This window comes from Taudactylus pleione, unplaced genomic scaffold (genome assembly GCF_031769625.1).
Source record: "Taudactylus pleione unplaced genomic scaffold, aTauple2 ptg000039l, whole genome shotgun sequence".
Lineage (NCBI taxonomy): Eukaryota > Metazoa > Chordata > Amphibia > Anura > Myobatrachidae > Taudactylus > Taudactylus pleione.
Genome location: NW_028284441.1, coordinates 10,020,748 through 10,040,347, shown reverse-complemented (window position 1 = coordinate 10,040,347; position 19,600 = coordinate 10,020,748). Strand labels below are relative to the sequence as shown.

Sequence of the window (19,600 nt, the reverse complement as noted above, 5' to 3'; positions counted from 1 at the left end):
CAAAAACTGTTGTTTGAACAAATTGTTTGGATCAAACATTTAACAAACTTGTCTGAACGTCCATTTTCATCAATTTTCTGGCGTTTAGGAGCAAATTGCTGATCATCATTCACTCCCATACGTTACCAGATTTTCATTCCAACCAATCAACTAGTTGGCTGGTTGGACAGATAATCTTTAGATGTGTGGCTAGCTTTACTCTATGCCACAGGTTCTCAAACTTGGTCCTCAGGACTCCAAACAGTGCATATTTTCCAAGTCTCCTGACAGAATCACAATTGAAATAATGAGCTTCACCTGTGGATCTTTTAAAATGTGTCAATGAGTAATGAGTACACCTGTGCACCTGCTGGGTGACCTGCAAAACACGAACTGTGTGGGGTCCTGAGGACTGAGTTTGAGAACCACTGCTCTATGCATTGAAGAAACAATATGGAACACTACAATGAAGCAGTGATTCCCAGACTGATTAAGGCCCGTATTCAATTTCAGGCGAAAAGTCCAGACTTTTTGCCTCCTTTGTCTGTTTTCCAGGCGGAATAGTATCGCGCGCGTGCCCGCTATTCCCCCGTATTCAATTTCAAAGTAGGTGATATCGGGGACCGGCGAAACTTTAATCGGCGGGAAAAACCGGTAATTTTTGGGAAATAGTCCTAGGACCCCCCTAAAGATGTCCAGACGTGGGGGATCACTATGGGTCCGCCAATAACGGACTTTTTGCCCCATATTAAATATGGCCTTAAGTATGTTTAAAACACATTTCATACAAAATATAGCTTACATGTGTATAAATATACATACTACATTAACTATTCCACCATGAACACTTGCAGTCAGCTTGCGTTCTCTCCCTGTGTCCGAGCTGTATATCTGTTACCATTGAACAAGCCGAATGTATATCGTACAGGAACTTAGAAAGAGATTATTGGCACTCAGGGCCTGATTCAGAAATGTATGCAAACCCGTTGGTTTGCGTTCATCTCCGATGGTCCTGGTTCTGTGCAGACGCAGGACACGTTCCGTGCATGTGCAGAACGGGTTCTGCATACCTGCTCACAGATCCCCTTTAGCTGCAGCATGACATGCAGCGTTTGGAACCGTTCTCCAAAACGGGGGCGTCACCACCGTTTTTGGAGGCGTGCTGAGCCCAGGCCCAGCTTTCCAGTTCCGACGACCAGGCTGAGTAAGTCTCAGCCTATGCAGCCTAACCAAAGCAGCAACCATCCCGAATGATGGTCCCGGTGGTTACAATGGTCCGAGGCAGCGTTTACAGATGCCAGCAGATGTCTATTTACTACAGACACCTGCTGTATTTGCATTTAGTTGGACGGCAGCCGCTGCGCAATACCGTCCATCTCTGAATCAGGCCCTCAAGGTAATACAGGGAGGTTGCTCAATGGCCCATAGATATACAGAGGCTGTTACTGGGGTTTTTTATTTGCAGACTATGCTGCATTAAACTGTCTTTTTGCTTTTTTGTAAATGGCTCTTGGAAAGCCCATAGGGATCACTGGTCCCGTTTAAAAGTCCCAGATGAACTGCATTCTGTTTATTTCAATGATCAAATGGAGAGGCCACACAAGGTGTGCTCTATTGCACTCTAGCTAAATGGAGCACAGCACAGAATAATGGTAACTTTTACAAAGCTTTGGAAATCATTGAGGGACAGAAATTAAACTGTGGCAGGGCCCTTTATAACCAATTAGATACATAAAGTATGTCTTTTCTCTTTCAGGACTGATACAGAATTCCCTTAGCTGCTATTTGGATGAACTCATGTGCATGAAAGAACTAAGCTCTGTCCCTTCCAGTGAGGACTGCTCGCTCCTTGTCGTGTTCCTAGATTGTTGATCTTCCCTTATGTGTAGTATCTTGCTCATGGCTGCCCTGTACTTTTGTGACATAATGTTGTAGAGCATGGGGTTGATAGAGGCGCTCAGGTAAAATAGGACCATCGAGATGAGATTGAAGTACTGTATGAGATCATAAAATATGTATTCTCCTTTCCCAGCCAAAGCAAACAAGATACGTCCAATGTGGAAAGGCAGCCAGCACAACACAAAGGACAGCACAACGACAGCTGGAAGACAAAAAAAAAAAAAATGAGTTATAATATGCAAACAGCCTGACTGCTTCCATTGGTAAACTGCACTAGCTTGATCAAATAGTGAATTGATCGGTGTTTATTGCAGCACATTTTCAGCAAGTGAAGTAAAGCAAATTAAATAGTGGCTCCTATAACCAGTGGCGGATTTTGCCTAGAGCCTGCGAGGCTGCAGCCCTCCAGCAAAATCCACCACCTCATTGCTCTCTTATTGGAAGTGCCACCTGCCAGTCACATATACAACAGACATCTCCGGGGGAATGACCCTGTAGTTTTCAGATGCGACAGCCCCCTCATCAAAGAGGGTAGGAGCCACCGCTGCCTATAACTGTGTACGACCTATCGGCTGGGGACCAGATCATGTTTGACGCTTTATGCTACTACCTACTACAACCAATCAATAAGCAGCTGTGTTTGGGTGGGTAAAACTACAGAGAGTAATTGTTGCCAAGGAGGCTTTGCTCACAAGAGAGACCTGAATGAGGTCTAAATTTAGTAGCCTGCAATTTTGGCACTATAGCCGCTCGATTTTAGGGTTTATGTATCAAGCAGGGAAAAGCTTGGAGAAGTGCAGAAGTTGCCCATAGCAACCAATCAGCTCCTACCTATTATTTTATAGACTGTACTTGATTAATGCTACTTCAAAGCTGATTGGTTGCTATGGGCAACTTCTCCACTGATTCACTCCTCCACACTTTTCACTGCTTGATAGGTAAACCCCTTAATGTGGCAACTTGTTCTAAGGCAAAACCAACCATGTTTCACCTTAAAACTAATTGTCACCTTAAATCTAGCCTCTAACTGAGAGCAGTCAGACCCACATAAGTTTATATCTTTCACATTTTGAGGATGCCCAGGCAATGCTGCAATATTGGAGTACTCAGTAGTAATATAATGTATCTAACATAATAACATGTAATCATGTATAATAACATATAATTATAATGACACAAATAGGTTTAGTGTAACATGGGATTTATATAGTTACCATAGGCACAGTGTGCGACATTGTTTTTGCAGCTGTATTAATGTATTTCTAAGAATCATTGTTGTACTAAATTATGGGCTGTGGGCTGTGTTTACCCCTTGTATACCCATAGATGTATACAAGGTTACATCTCATTGCTAAGAGGTGATTCATATTATGATACATGTAAAGTGGAAGCGGGACTGTGCCTCAAACATCAGGTGGAAACGATATGCTAAGTACAAAGGGCCTCATTCAGCAAGGAACGCAGTTGCTAATACGCATGTAATCGGCCGATTGTTGCGTACTGCACATGCATCGCAGTGCGCGTGTGTGAACTAGCCATTGCGATCAGGCCTGCGATCGCAGCGGTTACGCAGACCCATCGCAGTGTGTTTGACAGGAAGTGTCATTTGTGGGTGGTGACGGGGGTTGGCTGGGTGAACGCAGGCATGCCAGGACGTTTGCACGCCGTTACAGGGGCGTGCATAAATTAGCCACTGAGATGCCGTACACAGCCTGAGGCCTCATAGCGTGCGATGAAGTTAGTAATTTCTGAGTAAGGTCAGAGCTTGTGCAAGTGTGCGTGAGGCTGCGATGGTACTCGGTTGTACCGATGGTTTCACAGTCTTGCTAAGGATTACGGATGTAAGGTAAGGTGGGCGTCCTTATGTAGTGCAGCGGCGGCATTGTGATCGCAATGGATTAGCATACTATAGCAGTGGATTTGCGTGCACAATCGCTATTGCATTCCGTAGTCAATCAGGCCCAAAGTCTGATATGAAAAGGTTATGGTGCATTCCTGGTAACCGCCCCAAACAGTCCCTGAATGTCAATCACGGTTAGCGCATCGCTAAGGTATCTTTACATGTACGCAGTTCGACTGTGACGCATGCGCAGTTGGCCGATAATTGCTCAACTGCATAAATATCGGCATTGCATCCACATCTGAATAATGCCCATTATTCACGAGATTTGTACTGCGCTAGGGCACCCATGTGGAGCCTTATAAATAATAATAATAATAATAATAATAAAATTCAGGCTTATCTGTATTATTAGTGAGCCAGGGTCCTCTGAGTCATTTCTTTAGTGGAAAGTTACACAGCCCTGGATCTCAATGGGAAAAATAAGCTAAAAATAATTAATTTGGTGTAGTACTGTATATTTAAACACCTTTAATAACATAATACATACATTTAAATAGGATTTTTAAAAATAAATGCCTCTCTGCAGATACTTTATCCCTCCGTACAATTGTATAACTGCATACAGGGCCTAATTCAGACCTGGTCGCAAGCGCTGAGCGCTCGCAACCGGGTCGATGTTTGCCCACTGGGCATGCGCACGTCGGAGCCGGCTCCAACGTGCGCATGCACGAGACCCGGCTAGCGACGGGCGCTCTGTCGCTATGAGTCTCGCACCAAAGGGGGCGAGCTGTCGATGGTGATTGACAGCTCGCCCCGTTTGGGAGGCGGGCAGGGGGGGTGGCAGGCGAAATGGAGGCGTTCCCCATCAGAGCAGGAAGCTCCCTTGAGCTTGCGTTTGCCGAGACCCAACCTTAGGGTCTAGTCGCAAGCCCCGATGGTCGTGATGGTCTTGACCATCGCGAACATCAACCTGGTCGCTCGCTAGAGCTGTGGGTGGTAACCCACAGCTTAGCTAGCGACCAGGAGGCCGCAGTTCACACCACAAGCTGCCGCCGTCATTCAGAGCGACCACTTGTATCTAGCGATCAACTCTGAATGAGCCGGCTCCGTAGTGCGTATGCGCGAGACCCGAATAACGATGGCCAAGCCGTCGTTATGTGTCTCGCAGCAGAGGGGGCATGCTGTCGATGGTGATTGACAGCACGCCTCCTTTGGTGGGCGTGCCAGGGGCGTGGCTACCCAGACGGAGGCGTTCACATGGGAACGCCTACCATCTGGGGCCAGCCCCACTGACATCACTAGTGATGTCAGTGGGAATGCTTTTGGCTCTGATAGAGCCAAAAGCACTCCAGGGCTTGCTGCAGCGAGACCCTACCACAGGGTCTCGTCGCAAGCCCGATGGTCTTGACCATCGCGACCATCATATTGGCCGCTCACTATAGCTGTGGCTGGTCACCCACAGCTATGCAAGCAGCCAGGAGGCCGCTCCAAAATGAAGGAGGGATGGCCCTGATTCAGAGCGAGCGCTCTGTCAGAGCGTCCGGCTCTGAATCAGGGCCACAGTTTTAGGCCGTTTGGGCTGTGAATTGACGTGGGTTATACACCCAAAAGATTGATCCAATTCATCATTGTGATCTACCAGTTGTCGATCCAGATTGAAGGTAAATACAGCCAGATAATGCCTGTGTTATTTGCCCATATGCTCTAATGATGTCCTTTTATAGCTGTCTTTTGTCCCAGGTGCTGAATGACCATCCACATTTGTCCACACACGTTTGTGGATCAATCATTTACAGTCTTCTTTACTCTCGTCACCTAGGTTACAATGCATTCTTTCCAGCGAATCATTTCATTTTTCTAATTATTAATCTATAGTGTGTGGGTGACAATAGATCTACTAAAAATTACAGTAGATCAATTACAACCATATTTCATGAAATCTAAAAACCAACTCATCACCAGGAGATTCTCCTGCCAACTGTCAAGCATAGCGGTGACTGGGTGAGGATTTAGGGTTGTTTTGCAACCACAGGTACTGAGTACTGAACATGTCATAGTTATTACGTTTATCATGGAATTATAGGAAAAAATGTTAGGCCATCTGACACGCTAAGCTTGACTGAAATTGCATCACACCCCAGAATCTACATATAAAACGCTGAAAAACAAAAGAATCAAGGTTTTGTAAAAGCCAACTTATAGTCTAGACTTCATCCCTATGCAGATTCTTGTGTGCCTGCAAACATCAATGATCTGAAGCAGTAAGGGAGAGAGGGCCAACATTCCTCATGTATGATGTAAGAGAGCGACACACACAGATCTGGAAGAGGGTGCGATTTCTTTTCCACTTGGCTGTGGCCGATAGATGATTTTAGGGTACAAAGAGGATATTTTTTAGTTCCTAAAAATGTCCCTGCCTTTTCACGGATTGCAGGTGCAACAGCGTACGCAGATCAGACGCTGGTGCGTACTGCACCGCAGTGCGTGTGTGCATGTCAGCATTGTGATCGCACTGCGATCATGTACGCAGATACAAAGCCATCGCAGAGTGAGTGACGGGACGGCAGCGTTTGGAGGTGGTGACGGGGGAGTGGTCGGAGATATGCAGGCGTGCCTGTCCGTTTGAAAGTTGTTTCCTGGCCGTGCATAAATTAGCGACTGCGACGACATTCACTGTGTGCAACAAGACTTGCAATATCTGAGACAGGTCACACTTGCTGTAATTCTGCATGAGGGGCCGATGTTACTCAGTGTTACCAATGTATATGCAGGACTGTGAGGTATTACAGATGTGAGATAGCAGTAGTGGGCATCTCTATACTGACTGAGTGGTTGCAAATATTAGCATATTTTCACAGCAGAACTGCGTGCGTAATCGCAGCTGCGATGGCAATAGCGATCCGTAATGAATCAGGCCCAGTGACCGGCAGCACACTACGACTGTTCCTGTCCTGTTGTGATTATATCTAGAGACCGCACTTAGGGCCTGATTCAGCATGGATCGCTGCTCTGCTTATACGCACGCACCGCATTTGCTTTTATCAGCGGTGCTATGTAAATGTTTGCATTCACATTGCGATCGCATCCTGACATAAGGACGCCCATTTCCCCTTACTCACATCCGTATACTAGGGCAACATAGCGAAACAATCGATAACATCGGACCCAGACACACAGTTAAGGAAGCCCAGACCTCACTCAGAAATTGTTAACTTCTGCGCACGCTACGAGTCCTCAGGAGGCGTCTGGTAATGGAGTGGCTAATTTATGCATGCCCATGCAACGCCGTTTAACGCACTGGCACGCCTGCGTTCGCCTCAACACCCCCTGTCACCACCCACAAACGGGACTTCCTGTCAATCACTCTGTAAAGAGTCTGCCTACGCAGTTCTGACTGGAGCGTCTGGCTCGCGCTCTGTGATGCATATGAATGCGCAGTGAAAATTAATCGACCGATTGCGTGCGTATTAACAACTGCGTTCCTTGCTGAGTCAGGCCCTTAGCACCCAAATCTTAATACCTCATAAGTACATTTAGACAGTCTCTGTGCTGACGTTCTCCAGAAAATGTGAAATGACTTTACCATACAGTAGTCTCATCTCATGCTTCACCTTTCAGCGACCTTCATTTCTCTTTTCTCTGACTGAAGCCCTGAAGACATGTATATGAGCTTTGTTGTATTACTAATGACATGAGATGTATTATAAAGAACAAATGAACAGTACCTTCTATCAATAGCTAATAACACAGTTGGCATAACACACTGTGCTGTCTTTGATCATCTGGTTGCTGTGTGTTCTGGGCAGAGTGCTCTGGAAACCTACCTAATGACCTGGCTGTGGAACACGACTGTAAAACCTTGTAATCAGTATTGCTTTAATAACTGTAAAACCTCCTCTATATATAAATCTTATTTCATTTGAAGCTTATATGACGGATCAAATTATTTTTTCCAATATCTATGTTTATAGACAGCTTAATAAATAACTCCATGGATATTTTTATTGTCAATATACCTCCACCCCATGTAACAATACATCGGAGATGACATTTCTGGTGCCCCCGCGAATAGAGAATATTACTTGCTAGCTCTAAGGGGTAAATTTACTAAACTGAGAGTTTTTAGAAGTGAGTTTTAAAAGTGATTTTGTCCATAGCTACCAATCAGATTCTAGCTATTATCTTCTAGGAGGTGCTAGTTAAATGTTAAGTAGAATCTGATTGGTTGCTATGGGCAACATCACTTCTAAAACTCACTTCTAAAAACTCACTTTAGTAAATTTACCCCTTATAGTTCTTCTAAGGCGATGGGGGTTTATTGCAACATTAGAAAAACTTCAATGGAGTTCATCAGCCTTTTGTTGTTGCCGAACCACTACTGCCATAATGCAATGAGTCTGAAGATTAACTGCAGTGTTTAGTCATCCCATAGCTAGTACATAACCATGGACTTTCTATACCACGTCAGACTACTTCTCATACACAGTGCACGTGGGATAGTCTGCCTTGTATTTATAATGTCCATTCATTAATATGTGCCAGCATATTAGATAGGTAATTAATGTTATGGTTAAGATGACACTACCATCCAGGGCTTTCATTGTCTTGTTTTAGCCCGTTCTGGAGCCATCTGGCACTTCTACATATAAAAAAAGATAAATATATGAAGTACACATTACACATTGTAAGTCTTCATGAGCAGTCTCCTATCTACCTTGTATGACAGTGTTTAGTGAGTTAGTATATGTATGACGGGATACGTTCAGTGGGATGCCGTCGCTTAGAATACCAGCACTGGAATCCCGACAACTGTTAGAATTCCAGCACCGTCATCCCTACCGCTGGCATCCCGAAGGTAAGTAGCGGGATTAGGGGGAGGGTTAGGGGGCAGAATTAGGGTGCGGGGAGGTTAGTTTCAGGCTCTGGGGAAGGAGGGTTAGATCGGGATGCTGGCGTCGAGATTTTGACTGCTGGAATACCGACCACCGGCATCCCGTACCCAACAAACGTATGACATTGCGGCCCATGACTCCATATTTGCAGCTATATCCCCGGGTTAACCGCAAATATTAACTTTCACCCAGATGTATGAAGGAGGGACCGCAGCTGCGATCCCTCCATTCCCGCAGGCAGACGCATCCCTTATAGGTTTCTATGGGGGATGCGATGCTGCTAAATTTACCAACATCCGGAATGCGATGCGACACTGCGTAGTGGCGGCCGTGCATGTGCAGTCCGCGGGACTGGCAGCTCTCCGGGCACATCACAGGGATGGGCTTCTTTCGGAGCCCCTGTCCCTGCATGTGCCGGATCAGATGATACATTTCGGTGATGTGATTGCATATTGCAATGCGATCGTGGGCGGCAATGTCATTCTCAGATCGCATTGAATTTGTGATCATTAATAAATGGGGGCCCTTGTAACATCCCAGCATTATGCAATATGTTGGCACTTAAAGATAGTTGCTATTTTATTGTGTTACAAAAGCACATTTTAGTGATCTAAGTATGTCTAGTTTACACATTGTATTGCACAGTGCTAGAGAGAAAATGCTATTAGTACATTGGTCTTTTATGGGTATGATAACGTTTTGAGAAACTGTATGTCACAATCTTATAAAAGATCTTGTTGCCTAGAGAAGACTTACCCAGCATTTTAACTGTCTGTTTGTGGTGTTTGCCTCTGTTGGCAGCAGTGGGACAATGTTTGTTCTTCCAAAGTTTCCTACAGATAAGACCATAAAGCAATGTCAGAAAGAACATGGGGATAAAGAAATATATAGTGGAGACCCATGTCATTATGGGCAGAAGTCCGCTCTGGGCAGAGCTATTAATGTATTTGCATTCCATGGTTTCCTCGGGTTGAGTTTCAGGGCGGTATTCCACCCCAAAGAGAAACACACTTGGTCCCGCCGTCACCAAGGCAAGAATCCACAAACAAATAATAATGGCTTTCACCCTTCTCTTCGTGATCATGATCTTGGCTTTCAGTGGGAAACAAATGGCCAGGTACCGTTCTACACTTACAGTAGTGATATGAAGAATTGTACAGTATGTACAAGCCTCACTCAGGTAAACCAGAAATTTGCAGAGAAAGTTCCCAAAAATATATGGTTTATAATTCCAAATCCTGTACAAATCAGAAGGAAGACCGAGAAAAATAAGAATATCAGACACCGCCATACTGGATAGGTACATGTTGACTGTGGATCTCATATCCTTATATGACTTGAATATCAAAATTGTTATCAGGTTTCCTGTCACACCCAACAAAAACAGCAAGATGCAAATAATAGTAACTGGGACCAGTAAATGAATATCAAACAGTGCAGCTGTCTCATCCATAGTGTCGTTTACGTTACTTAAAGATCCGCTGACGGTTTTGTTAACACCCATTGTCTTCTCTCAGTCTTGTAGTCCAAAAACAGTTTGTGATGTATAAGATCTGACAAGTCTTTGGAACGTGTTTCTCATCCAGAATTTCCATTGAAAAGAGAATCAAAGTGTAAAATATCATTGGTTAGGACAAAGCCTGGTACAATATTTTCTGTGCCATCTATTCAAAATGACTTTAGAGAGACCTAGTATAAAGTCTTCGTATGCAACGCTCCTGGTCACTGTTATATGTGCCGAAAATTGTTCTCTCAGAAAAAAAAAAAAAAAAACCAATGACTAATGTTCTGCGAGTGTATCTTGGCTTATTTGATAGTAGAGTATTTTAGTGTTTTAATGTTCAATTAGCAGATTAAAACATGCTCTTTTGTGCTTTAACAGTTCATTACCCCCTGCAAAATCACATTTGTCACCATTTTGTACGGGCACGTTTTTATCGTACTTACATGAAAGATAAATATGCCTATTTAGTAATCTATCACATCTCTCTGTCACCATGACTCATGACACTGTCATACCACAAGTCTTTAATGATACGCATGAGTAAGGCTATCAGATAAAAAAGAGTAGTGTAGTAGCAACTGGGGGGGGGGCTGGAGGTGCATGTGCACTGGGTGCGCTGCTGCACCCACCGCCAGTGGCCTCCAGTCCGGGCTCCAAGCCGGACGCCCGCTGAGATTTTATTACCAGCGGGCGCCCGGCTCCTTCCCTGCAGTGCCGCGGTAGCCGGACGCTGGAGTTCTCTCCAGAACTCCAGCTTCCGGCTCTCCCCACGGGCACTATAGGAGAGACGTCATGATGTCTCTCCCATAGTTCCGATGAGTAACCGGACGGCGGCGGACGTAGTAGCGGGGTTTAAGGTAAGTAATGTTTTTTTTTTGTGTGTGTAAGTGGCACTACAGAGGCATTACTATGGGGGCATTACTATGGGGGCATTGCCATATGGGCACTACTACAGGGGCATTACTATGGGGGCATTGCCATATGGGCACTACTACAGGGACATTACTATAAGGGCACTACTACAGGGGCATTACTATATGGGCACTACTACAGGGACATTACCATATGGGCACTACTACAGGGGCATTACTATATGGACACTACTACAGGGACATTACCATATGGGCACTACTACAGGGGCATTACCATATGGGCACTACTATATGGGCACTACTACAGGGACATTACTCTATGGGCACTACTACAGGGACATTACCACATGGGCACTACTACAGGGGCATTACCATATGGGCACTACTACAGGGGCATTACTATATGGGCACTACTACGGGGGCATTACTATAGGTGCACTGCTGAAGGGGGCATTACTATAGGGGCACTGCTGCAGGGGGCATTACTATTGTTGAATTACCATGGGGGGCGCCAAATTACCATCTTGCCCCGGGTGACAAAAATCCTAGTTTCAGCCCTGATAATGTTATAGGAATTGTGTTAAAAGTGCTAATATACATAATTGCATATATCACACACACCCACACACAAAAAAAAAATGTACATGTTGTGGTCAACATATACAGTAGTAGTAATTGTTATCTTTTTAACAATAATTTGAATCCTAGTGTAAGCACAAGGCCAAACACAGGATTTATGCATAGCTACAATATGACTTCTAAATGAAAAAGCTCTGGAAAAGCTCTAAAGAAGCATTGCCAACCTCTTCTGTAATTCTAGTGATAGTCATAATGTTACTATAACCCTGACAAGCCCAAGCCAATATCGTACCCTCAGAAACTCTTGAAACAGTATATGTAGTAAATGAAATAAAATGTGTATATAACATTTATTCACAGTGGTTCACAGACAACCGTATAAAATGGTGGGATCCATCTAATCGGATTATGATGCTTCTCTAATTCAGTTCTGAATATGAAAGAAGAGATTTCTGTGGTTCATGTGGATTCTGGCACTTACGCTGTATTGCAATTATTTGTGTACCAGTATTCGTAAATATGGTATACAATCGGGAAACCGGCTGCCTTAATACCGACAGCCGGCTTCCCGACTATCATATCCCGGTGAGGGTGAAATGCCGGGCATCTATATCTTGACGCCTGTCATTTCCCCGACGCCAGGAGACAGGCGCCCGGCATCCCGATCGAAGGGATGCTGGGCGTCGCGAGCGGACAGCCGCGGGGGGGAGGGTTAGGGTTAGGCACCCCCCTGGGAGGGTTAGGCTAGGGAGAGGGAGAGTTAGGTACCCCCAGGGGGGACTTAGGGTTAGGAAGGGTGGTTTTGGCAAAACCAATCCAGATCAAAAACACGAAGAAGATCCAGATCCAAAACACAAAACACGAAAAGTGGCCGGTGCGGGAAGCAATCGGGAAGCCGACTGCCTAAATACCGGCAGCCGGCTTCCCGACTGTCTTATCCCGGCAAGGGTGAAATGCCGGGCGTCTAGATGTAGACGCCCGCATTTCCCCGACGCCGGGAGACCGGCGCCCGGCATCACGATCGTAGTGATGCCGGGTGCCGCGAGCGGACAGCCGCGGGGGGGAGGGTTAGGTTTAGGGCTCCCGGGGGGGACTTAGGGTTAGGCACTCCCCCGGGAGGGTTAGGGTTAGGCTAGGGGGAGGGAGGGTTAGGCACCCCCGGGGGGGGCTTAGGGTTAGGCACCCCCCCGGGGGATTTAGGATTAGGCAGCAGGGAAGGGGGGGGTTAGGGTTACGCACTTAGAGGGGGGATTAGGGTTAGGCACTTGGGGGGAAGGTTAGGGTTAGGGGGTTAGGTTAGTTTATACTTACCTTAGCGATGATCAGGATTTCCAGCGCTGTCGGGTTCCGCTGCCGGGAACTCTGCCTTTGTCAGCCAGGCGCTGCCGGGAATCGAACCGCCGGCCGCCGATTGCGTAAATATCCACCACTGTATAATACATTGCTATATTGCGATGAGAGATAAGTAAAATATTGCTGCAAATGGGAAACATGCCAAATACGTGAGAGATCACAGTTGTGTTTGCATTCGCGTAAATCTGCTGTCTTCTCATATCTGCCTGACGACGTACAATAGCGTAAACATCGGTAACATCGATGCAGATCGGGCAGCCATGCAGTATATGCGGCAAGTATGACTAGCCGCAAACACTGCAGCTCTCATGACACGCAGAGGGCTCCCATGCTATGTAGGAGATACAGTAGCAATAGCTAATGTATGCACACCCATGAAACAGCGTTTAAACGCCTGCATTTGCCTAGCCACCCAACGTTTCCTCCCTCAAACGCTGACCCCCTGTCACTCACTTTACAAATAGATCCCCTGTGTGGCCATAATCACAAGACAATTGCTGCACATGCTGCATTTGCGATCCCAGCAGCTAGGATCACCATCGCGACTGATGGTCACGATGGTTGCTCCTTTGGTCAGGCTGCTGGAGCTGAAGCTTAAGAGGCAGCAGATCCTGGCCTCGTCCCTCCAGGAAAACAGGGATGACACGCCCCGTTTCCCGGAATGGTGACCAGCCACGTCCCAGCTCCGCCCCCAAACACCGCAGCATGTCAATCATGCCGTGGCTTGGGGGGATCTGCAAGAGAGATCGCAGGATGTGTCCTGCGCAGGTGCAGACCCCTCTACATTAGAGATGTACGTTAATCAGGCTTGCCTACCCTCCCGATTCGGGAGCCTCCTGAATATCGGGTGCCACTCCCGGTCCCCCGGAAAGGTACCCCCCCAGAGTACAGATAGAAACCCCCCGCGGCGGGGTGGGGCGGCTGGTGAGGCTTCACAATGCCGTTAATTTTGGCATTGTGAAGAGGGGGCGGTGCCACGATGATGCAATTGTGCGGTCATGCCCCCGGCCCTGCCCCCAATACGTCATCATTGCCCGGTCCCCCCCCCTGCTGTAAGCAGACATTCAGCTCCTTCCTGAAAGGAGGGAGCTGAATGTCGGCAAGTATGACGTTAATCATCGGATTAACGTACATCTCTGGATCAGGCCCTAAGTTTATAGAAAGTTCTTTCTGTTTGAAAGTTATACTAACTCATATGTATTTTCTGACAAGTTCTGTTTCCATTATTTGTCTGGACACTAAAAAAACTCTGTTACCAGAAAACTTTTTGGGTTTTAACTGAAGATAATTAAACAGAGGGGTGCCCCAATGATGTTTTATTAGATGGTCTGATGCTTTCTTATAGCTTGCAGGTGCCACCAGAGCGGGATTAAGGCTTTGGGGTGACTGGGGCACCTAAGGCAGGTAATGCACCTATTTTCTAAAATTAAGAGAAACAGAGAGAGAGAGATAGTTACTAGTAGGTGGTATAAATATTAAAGAGTCTGTCAGACCAATTCCATCACGATAGAAATATTTATTTAACACATCCAAAATGTAACAGTGCAAAAGAAAAATCTTTGTAATGTTACTTCTGCACTACTACTACTGTGCGCACAGATCAGATCCTTCCTGCAGAGAAATCTAGCACCTACTGCTGGGTACACACTATGCGATATATCCTTCGTGCAGCCGGCTAACAATATATTGTTAAGTGCGTTGGCTCGTGTATACACACAATATATTTGTGTACTATGTTATTCACAGATATAGTGTGTCGGCTGTGCAGTATGGCAGATGCGCTATATCGTGCGCATCTGCCGGTGTGTATGGGCTACACACCGACCAACCCGTTACATTTATCGAAGGAACTTCTGACAATGACATCACAACTAGGCAGGCAAATTGATATGCCCATCCAGTTGTGATACCTTGCCAGACAATGGGCTGCATTTACTAACGAGTTTAAGGTGTTTGAAACTTGTTGCGAGTGAAACTAATGATGCTGTTATTTATTAAAGTATGTTAGCGCCTGTTTTTGTTTAGTTTGTACATTGATATCAGTAGGCTGCCTTTATTTATCAACGAGCAGTATTTGTTAATTACTGCTCGTTGTGATATCTGAAACTCTCCTGCCCCATCCTGCTGTTAATCTGCGGTCACGAGCACTGTGGTCCTGTTGGCCAGCATCCAGGTCTCATAATCTCCCCCCCAGTGCTCAGCAGCCGGCGGCCCCCTCCACTTCCCTCTCGCAGCAGCAGGTAGTCCACCCTTCCTCTCACCCGCAGTAGCCAATGGATCCCCTTCATCCCTCCCGCAGCAGCAGCAGGTGGGCCCCCCTCCTTTCTCCCTCCCGCAGTAGCCGACGGATTCTGCCTTCTTCACTCCCTCCAGCAGTAGCTCAGCACCACGGCTGGCTACCACTCCATCCCTTACAAAGCAGAGGAAGCAGACTCCCTCCCAGCCCAGCAAACACGGTCGGCTGAGAAGGGAGGTTCCTGCCACTGCCGGGATCTAATAGAGAGGAGCCAGACTGCGCATGAGAACACACGGCGCTTGCTCCAATTACAAAGAAACCCCACTTCATTCGTCAGTGCTGTTTAGAGAGAAGGAACAGCGTTGCCAGGATTTTTAACAGTGCCGCTCACATGTGGGCACATCATTGATAAATACAAGTAAAAAAAAACAAAAGCTGTGGTGAGCGGTAATGCCTAAACACATGGGTCAAATGCGGTAGTAAATGGAGCCCATATTGAGCAGGTGATTGGTAAGTGTGTATGCTGTGAGCTGCTGATTGATAAGTGTGCATGCTTACCAAATCGGTCACTCGGCCTGTGTGACGGTCGGCCGGCCTCTGGATCGCACAGGTGTGTACCCAGCATTAGACGCTATCAAGGAAGGTACATATCCGCCAATGAGAGTATCTGGTCCAGAGGCTTTTTGGCAACTCTTGAATGTCCTCCCAATGGCCCCAGAGTGGGCCTTAAGAAGGGGCTAGGACTAAACTGTACTACAACTCCTTCCTCTACATTCTCGCTGGAAAGGGCAAACACATGCACATACACAACTAAAACTAATCCAATACCCTAATATAAATAAATACCTGATTACGTTACTTGACTACATCTAGACGCCCGGCATTTCACCCTTGCGGGATAAGACAGTCGGGAAGCTGGCTGCCGGTATTTAGGCAGTCGGCTTCCCGATTGCTTCCCGCACCGGCCACTTTTCGTGTTTTGTGTTTTGGTTTTGGATATGGATCTTTCTTCGTGTTTTGGATCTGGATTGGTTTTGCCAAAACCACCCTTCCATGTTTTAGGTTCTGGGTTTTGGATCTGTATTTTTTTTTAAAAAAGCATAAAAACAGTTAAAATCACAGAATTTGTGGGTTTTTCTGCTCCTATGCTATTATTAACCTCAATAACCTTAATTTCCACTCATTTCCAGTCTATTCTGAACACCTCTCAATAGTGTTTTTATGTCCAAAAGGTTGCACCGAGGTAGCTGGATGACTATGCTAAGCGACACGAGTGGGCAGCACAAACACGTGGCCCATCTAGGAGTGACACTGTAGTGGCAGACAGGATCCTGTGGCAGACAGGATGGCAGTTTGAAAAACTAGGCCCCAAACAGTACATAATGCAAAGAAAAAAAAGAGGTGCAAGATGGAATTGTCCTTGGGCCCTCCCACCCACCCTTATGTTGTATAAACAGGACATGCACACTTTAGCAAACCAATCATTTCAGCGCCAGGGTCTGCCACATGACTGTGGCTGAAATGATTGGTTCGTTTGGGCCCCCACAAAACAAGCTGGCAATTAATCTGTCATTGCACAAACTGGCTCTACGGAGGCAAGATGTCGTCCTCATCCTCCTTATCCACCGATTCCTCACCCTCTTCAGTGTTGTGTACATCCTCATAGTGTATTAATTCGTCCCCGCTGGAATCCACCACCATAGGTCCCTCTGTACGTTCTGGAGACTGGTCTCCCTGGAAGAGTTGATAATTAATTTTTATGAACATCATCTTCTCCACATTTTGTGGAAGCAACCTCCTACGCCTTTCGCTGACAAGGTTCCCAGCTGCACTAAACACTCTTTCGAAGTACACACTGGAGGGGGGGCAACTCAGGTAAAATAGAGCCAGTTTGTACAGGGGCCTCCAAATTGCCTGTTTTTCCTGCCAGTACAGGTACGGACTGTCTGACATGCCTACTTGGATGCTGTCACCGATGTAATCCTCCACCATTCTGTCAATGGTGACAGTATCATATGCAGTGACAGTACACATGTCAGAAATTGTTGCCAGGTCCTTCAGTCCGGACCAGATGTCCAAACTTGGTCCTGCCTGCCCTGCATCACCGCCAGCGGGTTGCTTAGGATACCTAAGTTTTTTCCTGGCAGCCCCAGTTGCGGGAGAAGATGAAGAAGGAGCTGTTGACGTGTCGCGTTCCGCTTCAGCTGACAGTGTGTTCACCAGCAGGTCTTTGCACCTCTGCAGGCTTGTGTCGGCCGGAAAGAGAGACACCACATAGGCTTTAAACCTAGGATCGAGCACGGTGGCCAAAATGTAGTGGTCTGATTTCAACAGATTGACCACCCTGGAATCCTGGCAAAGAGAATGAAGGGCTTCATTCACAAGTCCCACATGCCGAGTGGAATCGCTCCGTCTTAGCTCCTCCTTCACTTTCTCCAGCTGCTTCTGCAAAAGCCTGATGAGGGGAATGACCTGACTCAAGCTGGCAGTGTCTGAACTGACTTCACGTGTGGCAAGTTCGAAGGGCTGGAGAACCTTGCACAACACGGAAATCACTCTCCACTGCGCTTGAGTCAGGTGCATACCCCCTCCTTTGCCTATGTCATAGGTGGATGTATAGGCTTGAATGGCCTTTTGCTGCTCCTCCATCCTCTGAAGCATATAGAGGGTTGAGTTCCACCGTGTCACAACCTCTTGCTTCAGGTGATGGCGGGGCAGGTTCAAGAGTGTTTGCTGGTGCTCCAGTCTTCGGCACGCAGTCGCTGAATGGTGAAAGTGGCCAGAAATTTTTCGGCCACCCAAAGCGTCTCCTGCAAGCCCGTCGCTTTTCCGAAAATTCTGCACCACCAAGTTTATTGTTTGAGCAAAACATGGGACGTGCTGGAATTTGCCCAGATGTAATGCCCGCACAATATTGGTGGCGTTGTCAGATATCACAAATCTCCAGGAGAGTCTAAGTGGGGTAAGCCACTGGGCGATGATTTCCCTCAGTTTCTCTAAGAGGTTGTCGGCGGTGTTCCTCTTACTGAAACCTGTGATACACAGCGTAGCCTGCCTTGGAACGAGCTGGCGTTTCTGAGATGCTGCTACTGGTGACGCTGCTGTTGCTGCTGCATAAGGTGATACATCTACCCAGTGGGCTGTCACAGTCATATAGGACCTCATTCAGAGTCGGTCGAAGCGGCCGCACGGTCGTATGCTACCGATGTTCGCTATACTGCGCATGCGTAAAGTTCGCAATGCGCGTGCGCAAACTAGCCGCTACGATCAGAAATTTTTCTCTCCTTGAACACAGCCAGGTCGGTTGTTTGAGTGACAGATTGAGGCGTTTGTGGGTGGTAACAGGGGAAGGTGCTTGAAAACGGGGGAGTGGAGATCCGAACGCAGGCGTGCCTAATTATGCGAATGGCGTTTTATGGGAGTGCATAATTAACAAAGTAGCGTCATGGCACATGTGACATGGGAGGTTTTTACACTGACATGATCGTAGAGCTTAAGAGAGGGTATGGTCAACCTTAAGCTCTACGACCAGTTCCGATGGATTCCGATGGTCTCGGTTAATCCTTATATGGCCGGAGATGACGTGCAATGCGTACGAGAAGGGGGCGTATTTTTTTTAATTCCGGCCGCTTCCTCCCCTTGGTCGGCCAGCTACCGAACCGAACTTAGGGACGCATCTTGCGAGGGAATCGTTAGCATATCCGGCCCCTTTTCCCGTACGACTGTGCGGCCGCTTCGACCGACTCTGAATGAAGTCCATAGTCCTTAGTCTGCCCTGTTCCACTTGTCCACATGTCCGTGGTTAAGTGGACATTGGGTACAACCGCATTTTTCAGGACACTGAGGACACTTTTTCTGACGTTTCTGTACAGTCTCGGTATCGCCTGCCTATTGAAGTGGAATCTAGATAGGATTTGGAACCGGGGACACACTACCTCCATCAATTGTCTAAATCACACTGCACTAATGGCGGATACCGGACGCACGTCTAACACCAACATAGCAGTCAAGGCCTCAGTTATACGTTTTGTTTCAGGATGACTGCTATCGTACTTCATCCTCCTCGCTAAGGACTGTTGGAGGGTCAAAGAAACCTTTATATGGTGTTTCTGCATGTGTTGATGTGAGTTACGGTACGCAGGATACTGCTGTTCTATCTCTTTGTAATTTCCGGGTGATGGGATCTTTAAAAGAAACCTTTTGAGGAACACACATCATATTTCTGCTGTGAGTGGGGTACGCTGGCGTGTCACAGGGTATTTGGGGATTTTGATCTCCTTGTCTATGAACTAAGATTGGAATTGACCTCCTGAAATATTGATATATGGATATATTTTTCCACATGTCAACTGGTCGTGAGAAAAAAACCCTGTAACATCAATCCGTTTTCTGGAGGAAGAGGAGAAGGTGTAAAGGATCCAACTTTGAGAAAGGGATGTATCC

The 19,600-nt window shown here is 46.6% G+C and overlaps 1 protein-coding gene across 1 annotated transcript; it reads right to left on the bottom strand.

The window, feature by feature from the left end:
- Nucleotides 1-1,760: 1,760 nt before the first annotated feature.
- Nucleotides 1,761-10,208, bottom strand: LOC148538604 (growth hormone secretagogue receptor type 1-like). Its single transcript, XM_088452650.1, has 2 exons — nt 9,370-10,208; nt 1,761-2,080 (listed from the first exon to the last, which is right to left on the bottom strand). Exons 1-2 carry the CDS (start codon nt 10,115-10,117, stop codon nt 1,761-1,763), a joined length of 1,068 nt encoding a protein of 355 aa, XP_088308776.1. The 5' UTR covers nt 10,118-10,208.
- Between the last annotated feature and the right edge of the window lie 9,392 nt (nt 10,209-19,600).

What these genes read in the sequence shown, in the direction of transcription:
- LOC148538604 (XM_088452650.1), bottom strand. Translation starts at nt 10,117, where the DNA reads ATGGGTGTTAACAAAACCGTCAGCGGATCTTTAAGTAACGTAAACGAC. An exon ending in ACAGACAGTTAAAATGCTGG is followed by an intron (nt 2,081 to 9,369) that starts GTAAGTCTTCTC and finishes TTTGTCTTCCAG; the next exon opens with CTGTCGTTGTGCTGTCCTTT.